This window comes from Phascolarctos cinereus, unplaced genomic scaffold (assembly GCF_003287225.1).
Source record: "Phascolarctos cinereus isolate Bilbo 61053 unplaced genomic scaffold, phaCin_HiC Scaffold_726;HRSCAF=1367, whole genome shotgun sequence".
In the NCBI taxonomy this organism is placed as follows: domain Eukaryota; kingdom Metazoa; phylum Chordata; class Mammalia; order Diprotodontia; family Phascolarctidae; genus Phascolarctos; species Phascolarctos cinereus.
In genome coordinates, this window is record NW_027556098.1 from 195,046,008 (window position 1) to 195,062,358 (window position 16,351).

General features: G+C 38.2%; 1 protein-coding gene across 5 annotated transcripts in view; it reads left to right on the top strand.

Moving 5' to 3' along the window:
• Positions 1 to 450: 450 nt before the first annotated feature.
• Positions 451 to 16,351, top strand: part of OSGEPL1 (O-sialoglycoprotein endopeptidase like 1) — a 65,283-nt gene continuing 49,382 nt past the window's right edge. For all 5 annotated transcript variants that reach the window (XM_078146938.1, XM_020993553.2, XM_078146939.1 and 2 more), the window contains exons 1-2: positions 451 to 556; positions 15,322 to 15,561. In XM_078146938.1, the coding sequence (XP_078003064.1) occupies positions 15,341 to 15,561 (221 nt within the window). In that variant the 5' untranslated portion in view covers positions 451 to 556; positions 15,322 to 15,340. The remainder of the gene's footprint in view (positions 557 to 15,321; positions 15,562 to 16,351) is intronic.

Sequence of the window (16,351 nt, forward strand, 5' to 3'; positions counted from 1 at the left end):
TGGTTTTGTATGGCGTTTGTCAATTTCGGCTCTCAGGAGCAGAACCCCCCCCCATCCCTGCAGCGAGAGAGGGCCCCCATCCATCGGCCCACCCCCACACACACACACCCCACTTACCCCCGGCAGCGGGTGAGGAGGGAGGGTCCCCCGGAGGCCCTTCTTTCCCGGCTCCTCTAAAAAGCGCGGAGCTCCCCGCTTCTCACTCGTTCGCCTTTCCAAACCGGTACCCCTTGCGTCTGCGACCTCACCACATTTCCCTGTGAGAAAAGGTTTGAAAGCGTGAATATCTCCCCCCAAAACGGAACACCCGACCGCTCAGCGCGCCAGAGCTCCGCAGCTACCTTTCCATCCTCCAGGCTGAGGCCCGTTTGTTCACGTGACCTTCCCCCTCCGCCTTGGTTGCGTCATCTCTCTGCGCCGCGTCCTGAACCGAGGCCTTCCTCGCGCACGCGTACTCGTGCACGCGCGCACTGCAGGACCTGTGCAGTAAAGGGCTGCTGTGGCCGGGTCAGGAGGAACCCAGTGAGGCGCCTGCCGCGGTCCTTCTGGAAAGAAAGTAAGTGGAGCAGCTTGTCGCCCCCTACGACTTCAGGCTTCTCGGTCTCCCCAAAGGTCCGTTCCTGGCCCCCATTACTCGAGCGGAAGTTGTTCCTGTGACTGCAAACCTAGGCGCCTCTGGCATGTGACCGCGTGGGGCGGGGGTCTGTGAGCCCCAGGTGCTGGGGGCCTAACCCCGAAATCTGACAGATCTACCCCCACCTCACCTGCCACTGAGTCCTGACAAGATCTCGGTTTTCCACATGATTTGTTTCTTATTTTTATAGAGAAACACTAGGATTTTTCAAAGGAATATTCCATATGTAGTATGAATTTTAAATGCCCAAGGTGTGATCTTTGTAATTCGTAAAAAGGAAAAAAATCTGAAAATGCTGAACTATTTGGGAAACAAAGATATAACCATTTGAAATCTCTCTTCTGAATTTAGGACTCATCTCACTTGAATCTATGAAATGAGTAGCCTGGTATAATAGGAGATTGAAAACTCTCCTTAGAGTCAGGAAGGCATAGGTTCAAATTTCTTCCTCTGACATATACTGCCTTCCTAGCTCTTGGCAAATCACTTAACCTCTCAGTATTCCCACGCGACTGTAAGACTATGAGTAGGGAAGGTAAATGCTATATGCTAGTAAAGTGCTTCACAAGTATCAAATCATAGGTCTAGTTGCATCCCGTCCTTTCCTCACCCCCCGCCCCAAAAATCTGTTAAAATATAACCTCTGTAAGATCTCAGGTATACTTTGCTCTTTCCCATCGAGAACCTGGGAACATAAATATATGGAATTCCCCTAAAGGTAGTAACTATCTCCCTTTATAAGCACTCATACTTAAAATATAGATCAGCTTCATTTACCTAGTAAAGTATCCTGAAAAGATTCACATACATATCCTTAGAGTTAAGCCCCTATCCCTCCATTTCCTGCATTGTACCACCTTTCCCTTGGGGACTTATGCCAGGTAATTTATAGAACTATCCTAGGTACCTTCCCAGAAAGGGTAGAGGCCAGATTTCACTCCCTTCACACTGATGATCTTTGCTGCATTGCTCTTTTCCCAACTTCCCATCTGTGCTCCTCCACTGTTAACTATTCTGCCGTGGAGAAACAAATGTCATCAGGCATGCTAACTTACTACTCTAATTAGGGACCTTTGGATGACTTAAGGGGAATAGAGCTATCTCTTGCCCTTAAGATATTAGTTTCCCTAGGTGGTATCTGTCTCTCTGGTATAACCAGTGATGGAGTAGCAGTCAAAAAGCACTACTGCCTTTAAATTCATTCCTTCTCCCAATCTGTGCAGATGTCTGCTATGGACAAATCAACCCTGGCAGTATTCTGGATGTTTTTTTGATCTAGATCTTAACCAGGTTGTCTCAATGTGGCCCATCTAGTGATCCAGCTGCAAATTAGCTAATGGTGCCTTTGTGGTTCTCCAACCTTTCTTGCCACTTCTTCTCAGTGTCCTTTTCTAGCTTGTCATCTATATCATGCCTGCTAATTGTGGGTCTACTGCAGAATTCTATCATAGATCTTCTCTTTCTCTGCTTTGTGATATAATCCACTTTCATCATCTTCATGCAGATAACTGACAGATTTATGTATCCAGCTGTCTCTCTCCTGACCCTTTGTCCCATGTCACCAATTGCCTGTTGGATATTTCTAAGTGAATATCTTCAAGATCTCAAACATAGCTCATTATCTTTTCCCCAAAATTCACCTTCCATACTTCCATCCATCTGTCAGGGGTGCCAAATGTCCCAAATTCTTTCAGCCTTATCATTTTAATTTTCTTTAAGCATACATCTGATCATGACTCTGTCTTCTAAATAAACTTGAACACCTCCCTGTTGCCTCTAGAGTATACCGTGAATTCCTCTCCACCTTTCAAGGCCCTTAGAATCTGAACTCAGCCTATTTTTCCAGCCTCATTGTACATTACTCCCCCAAAATGTACTCTGATCCAGCCAAACTAACTACCTCCCTGTTCCTCCCACGTGGCACTCTCATCTCTAGAGCATTGCACTAGACATCCACCATTCTTGGAATGCATTCCCTTCCTCACCTCTGCTTCATAGAATCCATTACTTTTCTTCAAAAAAAAAAGTTATCTTTCTTTTATTTAACTACCTTCATGAACCCATTCCTTATTGTTGTAACAGTTATTGCCCTCCACCCAACTACCTCGTATTTATTTTGTATATGCTTCTATATGTACATGTTGTTTTCCTCAATAGATTATAAGCTAGTTGAGGACAGGCACAGTTTCATTTTTGTCTTTTGATCTTTAGCACATAAGGATCCTTTGTATCCTTAGCCTGACATATAGTAGACACTTTATAAATGCTTGTTGATTGATATATAGATCCCAGCTTCTTAAGTTGCCTATTCTCCTGCCCTTCTATTTTCTGCAAAATCCAACTGGTTCCCTGTGAGCAACAAGTGTAGCAATGACTTATTTTTTGAGGGTCCTTGACATTCTTTTATTATTATTATTATTATTATTATTATTATTATTATTAATTTATTTTGATTTATCAACAATCACTTCTATAAGCTTTTGAGTTTTAAATTTTTCTTCCCCTCCCTCCTCACCACTCTCCCCAAGACAGGGCACAATCTGATATAGGCTATACATATACATTCCTATTAAACGTATTTTCACATTAGTGATGTTGTAAGTAAAAATTAAAACCAATAGGAGGAACCATCAGAAAGAGGAAACTAAACACAAGAGAAGAAAAAAAATGGCAATTAGTATGCTTCAATCTGCATTCAAACTCCGTAGTTCTTTCTTTGGATGTAGATAGGATTTTCCATCATGAGGCCTTTGGAAATGTTTTAGATTCTTGTATTGCTGAGAAGGGTTAAGTCTATCAATATTAGTCATCACACAACGTCGCTGTTACTATGTACAACATTCTCCTGGTTATGCTCACTTCACTCAGCATCAGATCGTACAAGTCTTTCCAGATTTTCTGAAGTCAGCCTGCTCATCATTTCTTATAGCACAATAGTGTTCCATTACATTCATGTAACACAACTTGTTTTAGCTTTAATTATTTAATTTAATAATTTAATTGTTTAGCTTTAATTTCTTCATCTGAAAACTGCCTGTTCATATCCTTTGACCATTTATCAATTGGGGAATGACTTATATTCTTATAAATTTGACTTAATTCTCTATGTATTTTAGAAATGAGGCCCTTACCAGAGAGACTGGTTGTAAAAATTCTTTCCCAATTTTCTGTTTTCCTTCTAATCTTGTTTGCATTGGCTTTGTTTGTGCAAAAGCTTTTCAATTTAATGTAATCAAAGTTACCCATTTTGCTTTTCATAATGTTCTCTATCTCCTGTTTAGTCATGAATTCTTCTGTTTTCCATAAATCTGATAGGTAAACTATTCCATGCTCTCTCAGTTTGCTTACAGTATCAGCCTTTATATCTAAATCATGAACCCATTTTGACTTTATTTTGGTATATGGTATGAGATTTTGATCTATGCCTAGTTTCTGCCATACTCTTTTCCAGTTTTCCCAGCAGTTTTTATCAGAGAGTGAGTTCTTATCCCAGAAATTGGGTCTTTGGGTTTATCAAATAATAGATTACTATAGTCATTGACTACTGTGTCTTGCATACTTAACCTGTTTCACTGATCCACCACTCTGTTTCTTAGCCAGTACCAAGCAGTTTTGATGATTGCTCCTTCATAATATAATTTAAGATCTGGAATGGCTAGGCCACCTTCCCCTGCATTTCTTTTCATTAGTCCTCTTGATATCATGGACCTTTTGTTATTCCAAATGAATCTTGTTTTTTCTAACCCTATAAAATAATTTTTGGTAGTTTGATATGGCACTAAATAAGTAAATTAGCTTAGGTAGAATGGTCATTTTTATTATATTAGCTCGACCTGTCCATGAGCAACTGATGTTTTTCCAATTATTTAGATTTGACTTTATTTGTGTGAAAAGTGTTTTGTAATTGTGTTCATATACTTCCTGGGTTTGTTTTGGTTGGTAGACTCCTAAATATTTTATAATATCTACAGTAACTTTAAGTGGAATTTCTCTATCTCTTGCTGTTGGGCTTTGTTGGTAGTATATAGAAATGCTGATGATTTATGTGGGTTTATTTTATAGCCTGTAACTTTGCTAAAGTTGTTTATTATTTCAAGTAGTTTTTTACTTGATTCTCTAAGTGTATCATCATATCATCTCCAAAGAGTGATAGCTTTGTTTCTTCTTTGCCTGTCCTAATACCTTAAATTTCTTTTTCTTCTCTTACTGCTAAAGCTAACTCTTCAGTGTGATATTGAACAACAGTGGTGATAATGGACATCCTTGTTTCACCCCCCCCATCTTATTGGAAATGCTTCTAGCTTGTCCCCATTACATATGATGCTTGCTGAAGGTTTTAGGTTTAGATGCTATTTATTATTTTAAGGAAGACTCCATTTATTCCTGTGCTCTCTAGTGTTCTTAATAGGAATGGGTGTTGTAGTTTGTCAGAAGCTTTTTCTGCATGTATTAAGATGATCATATGGTTTCTGTTAGTTTTGTTGTTGATATGATCAATTATGCTGACATTTTCCTAACATTGAACCAGCCCTGCATTCTTGGCATAAATCCTACCTGGTCATAGTGTATTATTCTTGTGATAATTTGCTGTAATCTATTTGCTAATGTTTTATTTAAAAATTTGCATCTATATTCATTAGAGAAATTGGTCTATAACTCTCTTTCTCTCTTTTGATTCTTCCTATTTTTAATAGGAATGGGTGTTGTATTTTATCAAAAGCTTTTTCTGCATCTATTGAGATGATCATGTGGTTTCTGTTGGTTTTGTTGTTGATATGCTCAATGATGGTGATAGTTTTCCTAATATTGAACCAACCCTGCATTCCTGGTATAAATCCTACCTGGTCATAGTGTATTATTCTTGTGATAAGTTGCTGCAATCTACTTGCTAGTATTTTATTTAAAATTTTTGCGTCTATATTCATTAGAGAAATTGGTCCATAATTTTCTTTCTCTGTTTTGACTCTTCCCAGTTTAGGTATCAGCACCATATTTGTGTCATAAAAAGAATTGGGTAAGACTCCTTCTTCACCTATTTTCCCAAATAGTCTATATGGTATTGGAATTAATTGTTCTTTAAATGTTTGATAGAATTCATTTGTAAATCCATTTGGCCCTGGAGATTTTTTCCTAGGGAGTTCATCAATGGCTTGTTCAATTTCTTTTTCTGAGATGGGGTTGTTTAACTATTTTACTTCCTCTTCTGTTAATCTGGGCAATTTATATTTTTGTAAATATGTATCCATTTCACTAAGATTGTCAAATTTTTGGCATAGTTGGGCAAAATATTCCTAATTATTGTTTTAATTTCCTCTTCCTTGGTGGTAGCTTCACCCTTTTCATTTTGATACTAGTAATTTGGTTTTCTTCTTTCTTTTTTAATTAAATTAACCAAAGGTTTATCTATTTTTTTTTTTTCATAAAACCAGCTCTTAGTTTTATTTATTAGTTCAATAGTTTCTTAATTTCAATTTTTTAATTTTTCCTTTGGTTTCAATATTTCTAATTTGGTGTTTAATTGAGGATTTTAATTTATTCTTTTTCTAGTTTTTTAGTTGTATGTCCAATTCATTGATATCCTCTTTTTCTGTTTTATTCATGTAAGCATTTAGAGATATAAAACTTCCCCTAAGAACTGCTTTCGCAGATATGTTGTCTCATTATTATCATTCTCTTGAATGAAATTATTGATTGTTTCTATGATTTGTTGTTTGAATCATTTTTTAGGATTAGATTATTAGTTTCCAATTTTTTTTAGTCTATCTTTCCATGGCCCTTTATTACATAATTTTTATTGCATCATGATCTGAAAAGGATGCATTTAATATTTCTGCCTTTCTGCATTGGATTGTGAGGTTTTTATGCCCTAGTACATGGTCAGTTTTTGTGTATGTGCCATGTACTGCTGGGAAAAAAGTATATTCCTTTCTATCCCCATTCAGTTTTCTCCAGAGGTCTATCATACCTAACTTTTCTAATATTCTATTCACCTCCTTAACTTCTTTCTTGTTTATTTTGTGGTTAGATTTATCTAGTTCAGAGAAGGGAAAGTTGAGGTCCCCCACTAGTATAATTTTGCCGTCTCTTTCTGTAACTCCCTGGACTTCTCCTCTAAGAATTTGGATGCTATACTATTTGGTGCATATATATTTAGTAATGATATTACTTCATAGTCTATGGTGCCTTTTAGCAGGATGTGGTTTCCTTCCTTATCTCTTTTGATAAGATCTATTTTTGCTTTTGCTTTGTCTGAGATGAGGATTGCTACCCCTGCTTTTTTTACTTCAACTGAAGCATAATATATTCTGCTCCAGCCTTTTACCTTTACCCTGTATGTGTCGCTCTTTTTCAAATGCATTTCCTGTAAACAACATATTGTAGGATTATGATTTTTAATCCATTCTGCAATCCACTTCCGTTTTATGGGAGAGTTCATCCTATTCACATTCACAGTTATGATTACTATCTGTTTTTCTCTCCGTTTATGCTTTTCTTTTCCTTTCTCCTTTTCCCTTCTCACTAGTATTTTGCTTTTGACCACTGCCTCCCTGACTGTGGCCTCCCTTCTCTTAGCCCTTTACCTTTTCTTCCCTTTAACCTTACTACTTCTTTCCTCCTTCTATCTCCCCTCCCTTTTCTTTCCCCTTTTCCCTCCTACTGCCTATGGAGCAAATTAGATTTCTATACCTAACTGATTATGTTATTCCCTTCTGGAGCCAAATCTGATGAGAATAGGGTTCAAACTCAATGCTCATCCCCCTCCCTTTCCTCTGCTGTAATAGGTTTTTGTATCTTTTCCTGTAATTGTAATTTACCCTTGTCTGCCTCCTTTACTTTTCTCTCAGTACATTTTCTTAGATCAGATTAATCTACTTACTTGGATCCATTTAACCCACTTGATTAGATTTTTTTTTATCGTTATGTCAAAGTCAACTTATATCCACTCCCTGTCTGTATACCCCTTTAACATGGTGTAATAACAATACAGTTCTCAAGAGTTACAAGTGTCATCTTCCGTTGTAGGGATGTAAACAGTTTGCCCTTATTAACAATGTGTTGTGTCTTTCTCTCCCATTTAACTTTTTATATCTCTCTTGAGTCTTGTATTTGGAGATCAGATTTTCTGTTGAGCTCTGGTCTTTTTATCAGGAAGGTTTGCAAGTCCCCTATTTCATTGAATGTCCATCTCCTTCCCTGAAAGATCATGCTCATTTTCGCTGGGGGTCCTTGGTATTCTTTAGAGCTCACTGTTTTTTCGTCTTCTTGGTATGAGGTGACTCTCCACTATTCCCTTATTTTGTGTTTTTCCATCGCCACCCAGGTTTCATAGGAAGATTCTATTTCCCAGCTGGAATCCTGGAGAGGAAACTTAAGGATTTTTATACTGCTACTGTTCTTGCGCTCTGTGCTCTTCCAGGCTGACACCATGAAGTCATAACTCTCTCGACAGGTTTCTTAGTAGAATACAGTCACAGGTCTCAAGATCTTTCCCATCTTCTGAAACTCCAAAGCACAGGTCAGGGGCTTCCCTGTGGCTCTTATCCAGTCATCAGCATTTATGGAGTAAAATTGTAGAATCATTACCATTGGCCTTACAGGCAAGGAACAAAAATACACCATCCTATTTGGCCTCTGGCTTATTCCTTGGGCTTCAGTGGCTCCAAAATGTTTAGTAGGGTGCAAATTAAAACATTCTAACTATGAGTCTCCTTGATAATGTTGTAGCATAGTTCCGTATTTCTTAATTCTTGATGGCTCAAATACCTCTTTGAGTCACTTACTCTTAAAATTTCAACCTTAATCTGAATGAATCCTGGCTTTGAAGCTTTACTCCAAAATGCTTCCTCCATAATATGTTGGCCACTATGGATGCCATCTGGTTGCTCGTTGTAAAGACCTATATATAACAGTTCAAATCATTCACCACAACTAGAATGTTGCTCATTCCCTTTTAGAGACAAGAAGTCTGCACAGCTCCAAAGGTTCACAATTTTTATGTTCCTTAGGTCAGTGGTTTCTAAACTTTTTTGATTGCCTCATCAGTAAAAAAAAAAAAATTTAGTATTTCCTAGTATATGTATTTTTATAAATTATATCTCCATATATATAGATATACATGTGCTTATTATGGATGTTATAAATATACACAAAATGGAAATTTTACAAGAGTGAGAAAAGATGAAGTGAAGAATACTTTTAAAATAATTATTTTATTTATTAAAGCTATAGAATAGAAGCAAAGCACTTATCCTTAGGAACTATTTTCCCCTCTAAGGCTCCCAAACTTAAAGCCCTAGAAGGGTCCATACCTCTGGGTTAGCAGGACTGCTGGTTCCTCTTGCAGCTTGGGGTCCCCAGGAGTTGAGGTATTGTGTGGATCCCTGGCTAGATGACAAGCCAGATGTTCTCTGGAGTTCTCTTGGATGACTATCTAGCATAGCTCTTGTTTGGCTGAAGGAAGGAGAATAGTAAAGGCAGCTAGCAACTGCAAACATGATGAACAGTTTATTTACAAATCCATTATTTTTTAAATTAATTTTTTTTCAATTAACACGTCTCTTTTCTCTAGTTCCCATCTACCTTTGGGGGGGAAAGGTCCTTGTACCGGTTATGTACAGTCAAATAAAACAAATTCCCACAGTGGAGGGGCAGCTACATGGTGCAGTGGATAGAGCACAGGCCCTAAAGTCAGGAGGACCTGAGTTCAAATCCGGCCTCAGACCAAACACTTGACACTAGCTGTGTGACCCTGGGCAAGTCACTTAACCCCAATTGCCTAAGGAAAAGGCAAAAAAAAAAAATTCCCACACCGGCCATATCCAAAAATTATGTGTCCTTCTGTACCCTGAGTCCATCACCCCTATGTCAGGATATGGATAGCATGTTCATTCATCAGTCCTGGAATCATGATTAGCCATTGAGTTTATCAGAGTTTTCAAGTGTTTCAAATTTATTTGTTTTTATAATAATAAATATAATAAAGTATTTTCCTGGTTCCTCTCACTTTACTTTGCATTAGTTCATGCAAGTCATTCTATATTTCCCCTGGAATTTTGATTTTCATCTTTTCTTTTAGCAGTCTTATTCCATTATTTATATACTGTATTTTTTTCATTCATTCCCCAACTGATGGGTGCCTCCTTAGTTTCCAGTTTTTTACCGCCACAGTATTTTTCATACATGCATACGTACATACATATATACATACATATATACATACACATATACATACATACATATATATGCACATATATATGCTTTCCAGAGTGGCTGGGTCATTTCACAGTACCACCATCAGTGCCTTAATATGCCTATTTTCCTAAAGGCCTTATAACATGATATTTTCTTTTTGTTAATTTTGTCAATCTGATGGATAGAAGGCAGAACTTCAGAGTTGCTTTAATTTGCTTTTCTCAGTGATTTGGAATATTATTTTCATATAGATATTGATAGCTTGGATTTTTTCCTCTTCAAACTATTTGTTAATAGCCTCAACTTATCAGTTATACTTTTGAGTCATTTCATTATATATCTTAGAAATGAGATCCTCATCAGAGAAAGTCATTGTAAAGATTTTCCCCAGTTACCTGTTTCCTTCTTTTAGGGGAACAAAAAAAAAATTACGTAATTTCGTCTTCTGTGATCCTCTCTATGTTTTGTTTGGTCACAAGTTATTCCCCTATCTGTAGCTCTAGAAGGTAATTTCCTTGCTCCTCTAATTTGTTTATGATATCATTTTTTATATCTAAGTAACATATCCATCTGGAACTTGTCTTGGTACATACTGTGAGATGTTGGTCTATATTTAGTTCTCATTTTCTTCATGCTCCCCGGTGGGTTTTCTTGATTACTCCCTAGGGTCACTTTGGTGACTGCTCTACATACACTGTCTTTTTGATCTTGTAAAACCTGTTTTCCACCAGATCTAGACTTTTCTCTTGCCTATGATCATAAGATCATAGGTTTAGATATAGGTAATAAGTAGCAGAGCCAAGATTTGAACATAGATCTTCTAACATCAAATCCACCACTCTTTCCACTGTACAAAACTGAGGACTTTCCTAGCTATGAGTTACTAAGCTTCGATTAACAGTAATTACCTTGGAAGATTCCTTATAGCCAGGAGTTTACTGGTAAATTTTTAATAATAGGATCTCCAGAGGGATTGGGGAGAATGTAAGCATGACACTCTGATAAGTTTGCATTATTGATAGTTTCTCAAGTCCAGAAATACAACAGCAAATCAACACCTGATTCATAATGGTTGCCGATTTCCAAAGTGTAAATTCTCACATTGAAAATTTAACAGTTGACTTTCATGACTGGCCAAGCTGGCTCTAGTATTCCCCTTCTTTTATAGTCCATTACTCCACTATAATTTCAACTTTTGCTACTCTCTCAACAGTAGTTTGCCTTTAGCTTAATTCTTTAAGCATTGCATCCCTTCTTCATGGCCAGTATCACAACTTGGAGACCCTCATCCCTGTTCAAACTGGGTAATCGAGATTAGCTTCAGAGCTATGTATTTTTTTTTCTTACCAATTAAGGTGGCATACCCTTTTTTTTTAAAAAAAAATTCCAGATTCTTTGACATGGTTTCTTTGGTTTGAGGCCTTAATATAGTGCTTACTTCTTTTGTGTCAAAGATTACCTTCACCCCCACTTTTAATTCATCATGATCTCTGATGCATTGGACCTTTGGGATAGAGCACCTATCCAAAGTTGACTTTCATATACTGAAGTGATAGTTGGTTAAGGCAGCCTCCTATTTTTAGATGGTGCCATCTGACTTAGTGCTTGTCAAAATACTGGTCAACAAGTTTTCCATTCATACTAAAAACAAGCTCCATACATATAGTATTGAAACTTTTCAGGGTCAAGAATAGCTTGTAAATAAGATCGTGTCCTTTCCCCACTACAGCAGACTTCTGATAGTATAAGACTAACCCCCAAGCCATTTATACTGGCATCAGTGTGTAACACAGAGATCAGGAAAAGCTGTGTGAGGTAGCTAATCAGGTTCTTGAAGGCCTTACTGTATTTCTTGTCCTAATAGTTTCCTTAAAGCTCCAAGAGATCCATCCTAGGCCACTTCTTCAGGATGCAATTTGCTATTTCTGAACTTTCTGTCCTGCTTAAGGTTCTTTCCAACAATATATTTACAGTTGAGGTCATTGATGAGCTCTGTACTAATGACATCATTTTTTACAAACTCCATCAGTAAACCTTGGAATCCCAGAAGTACTTTCAGTTCATGATAATTTTTGAATGTCTGCAGATAAGGGGTGCTGCTATCTTTTGTGGACATGTATGTTGGACAGAGGCTTGGAAACATGCTAGTTGTCAAATGACAGCTTTAACTGGCAGTCTCCACCCAATCTCATACCTTGAGTAATTTCATGTACTTTTAATGTCTTTCCACCTCCCCAGATTAAATCATCCACCTCACCAATACCTCTTAAGTAGTTTGTGCTACCTTCTACTCTTTCCGTGAATCTCTGAAAAGGGAAAGGGACCCAAGAATCTCTTGACTCTAGCACAGTTGGATCTTTCTTGTCAAGGTCTCACAGTGTCCTTTGAGTCTAGGTTGAATGAATCCAGAGATGGTTGGGGCAGGGAATAATTTTTAGGTACCAGGCCCCACCCATATTTCCCAGCATCAACTCTGTGGCCTTCAGCTTGTGGAAGACTAATGATGTCTATCTTACAGTTATAACAGAATACTATCAGTCTCATTTGGGTATATCCTGTTGATAAATACAAAATAACATAATTTTACAATGCTCTCTAGATGCTTGCAAGGGTGTTGGTGCTATCTTAACTTGGCCACTGCTAGTGCAGAAGGCCTTTGCTCAAGGAGAGTGGGAAGAATGAATTGGGTTTTGCTGAGTCCCTGAACAGCCTTAACCCTAAATCACTCTGGTCCCAGACCAAGTCCTACTTGGTCACTGATTGGGTCCTTACTGAGTCAGTTTTGGCCAGAAACCCTGAGGGTCTTCCTCTCCCAGATATATTTTTTTTTTTAAAGAAGCCATTCTTTGCTTCATTTTTTTTAAAGCCTTAATCACTGAATGGGCGCTGCCTCAGTCAAACTGAGACCTGTTAAAGACCTTAGCTTGAAAAGGCCAAGGTCCCCCACTGTATCTTGGGCCATCTCCAGTTGTCCTGATCCATATCTGGCCACTGTACTCAGATGGCTCTGGAGGAGGAAGTAAGACTGGTGACTTTGCATAGCCCTCCCTCACTTAAATCCAATTCACTTGCATGTCATAGCATCACCTCCCTGATGTCACAGTCCTCTTTGAGGATGAAGGACAAACAGGAGCAACAGCAGCAAATGTAACATTTTTGTCAGAGGTTCCTTCCCTGCACAAATAAATCAAGTACACTTTAGGGACCTCTTTGTGCCAGCACCCAAGTAGATAGATTGGGAACTATGCTATTTGGCATTACCCTGGTAGCTTCCCTTAAAAACACTCAGACTCACAAGTCTTCTAAGCATAAAACTTATTTACATAGTACAAGCCAGAGGTGACTCATATCTGAGCTCCTAGAGAATCAAGAAACTATTACTAAGCTACAGACCATTCCCTTCTAAAGAGCCATCCTTCCTCTAGGACTTACACTTCTAAGGCCTGAACAAGCAAGGTGATTGGGGTTATTCCTCCAGGTCACTGATCTCTGTACTTCATTATTCTTTTATGAGAACGTCTTCCCTGGACACTGTTCCCAATTAGTGCTCGCATTTTGCTGTCACTACTTCTGATCTATAAATCCATTTAATCCTACTGTATCTCTATTATCAACTTACAGTCCCTCTCTCCACAATGATTCTTCCAAAACTTTTCATCCCTGCCCTCACTCTCAGTCAAGAACCTTGCCTCATTTTTTATAGAAAAAACTGAGGCCATTTGCCATAAGTGCCCTCTTCTCTCCTGCTCCTCATCTGTCATTCTGGTGCCTTCTGCCACTATCTCCTTCTCACCTGTCTCACATAATCAGGTGGCCTTATTCCTTACCAAAGTTAACCCTTCTATCGGCTCAAGCAATCCCATTCTATCCTATCTCCTCCAACAAATTTACTCCTCTGTCACCCCACTATTTCACTTATTTTTAATCTTTGCCTGTCTACTGGCTCATTCTTTACTGCCTTATTTCCCTGCTATCAGCCTGTATCTCTTCTGACCTTAGTAGCTAAACTTGAAAAAGCCATCCACGATAGGTGCCTCCACTTTCTTTCCTCTCACTCTCTTCATAACCCCTTACAATCCGGCTTTCTACCTTATTTTGCTGAAACTGCTCTCCAAAGTTATTAATGACCTCTTAATAGCCACATCAAATAGCCTTTTCCCAGTCCTCATCCATCCTGACCCTTCTGCATCCTTTGACACTGTTGATCACTCTTTCCTTCTTTTTTTTTTTTTTGGTGAGGCAATCGGGGTTAAATAACTTGTCTAGGGTCACTCAGCTAGTAAGTGTCAAGTGTCTGAGGCTGGATTTGAACTCAGCTCCTCCTGACTCCAAGACTGGCACTCTATCCACTGCACTACCTAGCTGCCCCCTACTCTTTCTTTCTTGTTACTTTTTTCTCTCTAGGTTTTCAGGATATCACTGTCTCCTCCTATCCATCCCCCAATTTTAGTGCCTTCCCTCTGCTATTTTCTGTTTCTCCTGTATATAGCTTGCTTTGCGTATGTTTATTTGTATGTTGTCTTCCCCATTAAATTGTAAGCTTCTTGAGGACGAGGACTGTTTTTTGCTTCTTTTTATATCTCCCCCCAAGTCCCCAGCTTAATTCAGTGCCCATCACATAGCAGGTAATTAATAATTTTTTTTGATTGATTATTCCTATCCTCAGTCCTGCTTTACTGTTCCCTGCTGTTATGCTCTTTAGTATATGGTGCTGGTAACTTTACAGAGCAGTTTCATTAAAGGAGTCCCTTCTCAGAATGCCTCTGGATCCAAAGGCCCAACACTCTTTTGTTTTATATTTGATTCCTAATCCCCTTCCCACTCCTTCCACAGAGTCTCTTCATGTTGCTATGTGAATACCTCTTCTTGGATTGCTCATATAGGATTTTGTTTTGCTCTTCAGGTCAGCCCAGCCCCTTGTCTATTTTGGCATCTGTCTTGTAGGCACTATGCCTCCTACTTGTATCAGCACTTCTCAGAGAGCTTTGAGGGATTCCAGAAGGTCATCTTCTTGTTGTTTATTTTTGTTTCATCTTCCTCTGCAGTAGCTTGGTCAAATTGTATAAATTACTTAGGCTACTTCTCCAAGATCCCACAATGGATGCTGTTCCCAGTGCAGATAGTTGTCACTTAGGAAGAAGAGAAATCCCTCACTAAACAAATATAGTGTGATACTTGAGGTGTTTTTTTTTTATATTAAGCATTTCATAAAGAAGTAAATGGTTTGACAAGCCCTGTTTATGAAATTACTACTATAAAATCCCAAGTCCTATTTGTATTCCTTTCCCCCCTCAAATAACAGGGTTCAATTTATGTGATATTTTAAAGAAGAAATTACTGCTAGCTTTTATGAGCTTCCCTATAATTTAAAACTGAAGGAGTATGTAAATAGCTTTCAAGTCTCTCATTATTGTTTTAGATTTCTGAGTCTTGTGCCTTTGTTGTGCATAAAATTCGCATCTTAATATATGTTTCTTCATGTGGTTCTTTTCTAGGCAGATTTATAGATTCAATATGCTGACAGTGAATAAGACATTGGGGGTTCTTTGTAGATTGCCCAAATGGCAAATACATGGATTTTTAAGAAGTTTTACTTTTCGTCCTGGGAAACAGTTTCTTCATAAGCTGGTATTAGGAATTGAAACCAGTTGTGATGATACAGCAGCTGCTGTGGTGGATGAAACTGGCAGTATCCTAGGAGAAGCAATACACTCCCAAACTGAAGTTCACTTAAAGTAAGTAACCATTATTATGATTGCTTTACTATAAAAAAAGAAATTAATGGAAGTGATCCTTTTGTATTTGTTATATGGTAAGAATAGCATTAATTTGTGTCATTATTATAATTAAATATTTTTGCCTATATTGATGATCACATTTGATCTTCTCAGTAATCCTGGGAAGTAGTGATAAGGAAGTTGAGATATAGAGAAATGAAGGGACTTGCCCAGTCAAGGTCACACAGTAAGACAGTAAGTAGAGCTGGGACTCAAATCAGGTCTGTGACCCATGTCTAGTACTCTTCAAAGCTAAGTTGCTTTTAACACCAGATATTTATAATGACCCAATTGGCCACAAAGAAGAGATGAGAAAATATGCTTTCTTTGAGAACCCTTTCTCCACCTTTTTAAATTGTCATCATTTTTTCAAGAGCTTACTTAGATCCTATCTTCCTCCTTGGAACCTTCCTTGCCTTTTAAAGCCCATACTGATTTCCCCATTCTCTGGAATCTTATACCACTTTTTGTGTCCCTTAATCTTGTACTACCTTGCACTGTTACAAAGTTAATCTGCAGGAAGCAAAAGGAACTTAAATGAAATGCTGATTGAAGAAGTTCACAACCTATTATGATTGGTCCTTCCAATGTTAGTAAGGTTTCTTATTTGTTAGCTTAGTAGTACTTACAAACCTACTTCCTGATCTCTGTCAAGAGAAGAGGCAGGCTTCAGTCATTGATTTCAGTATCTGTCTGAACTACTCAGCTCCACATTCTAAGGACAAATCACTAAGTGTTATTAAGCACT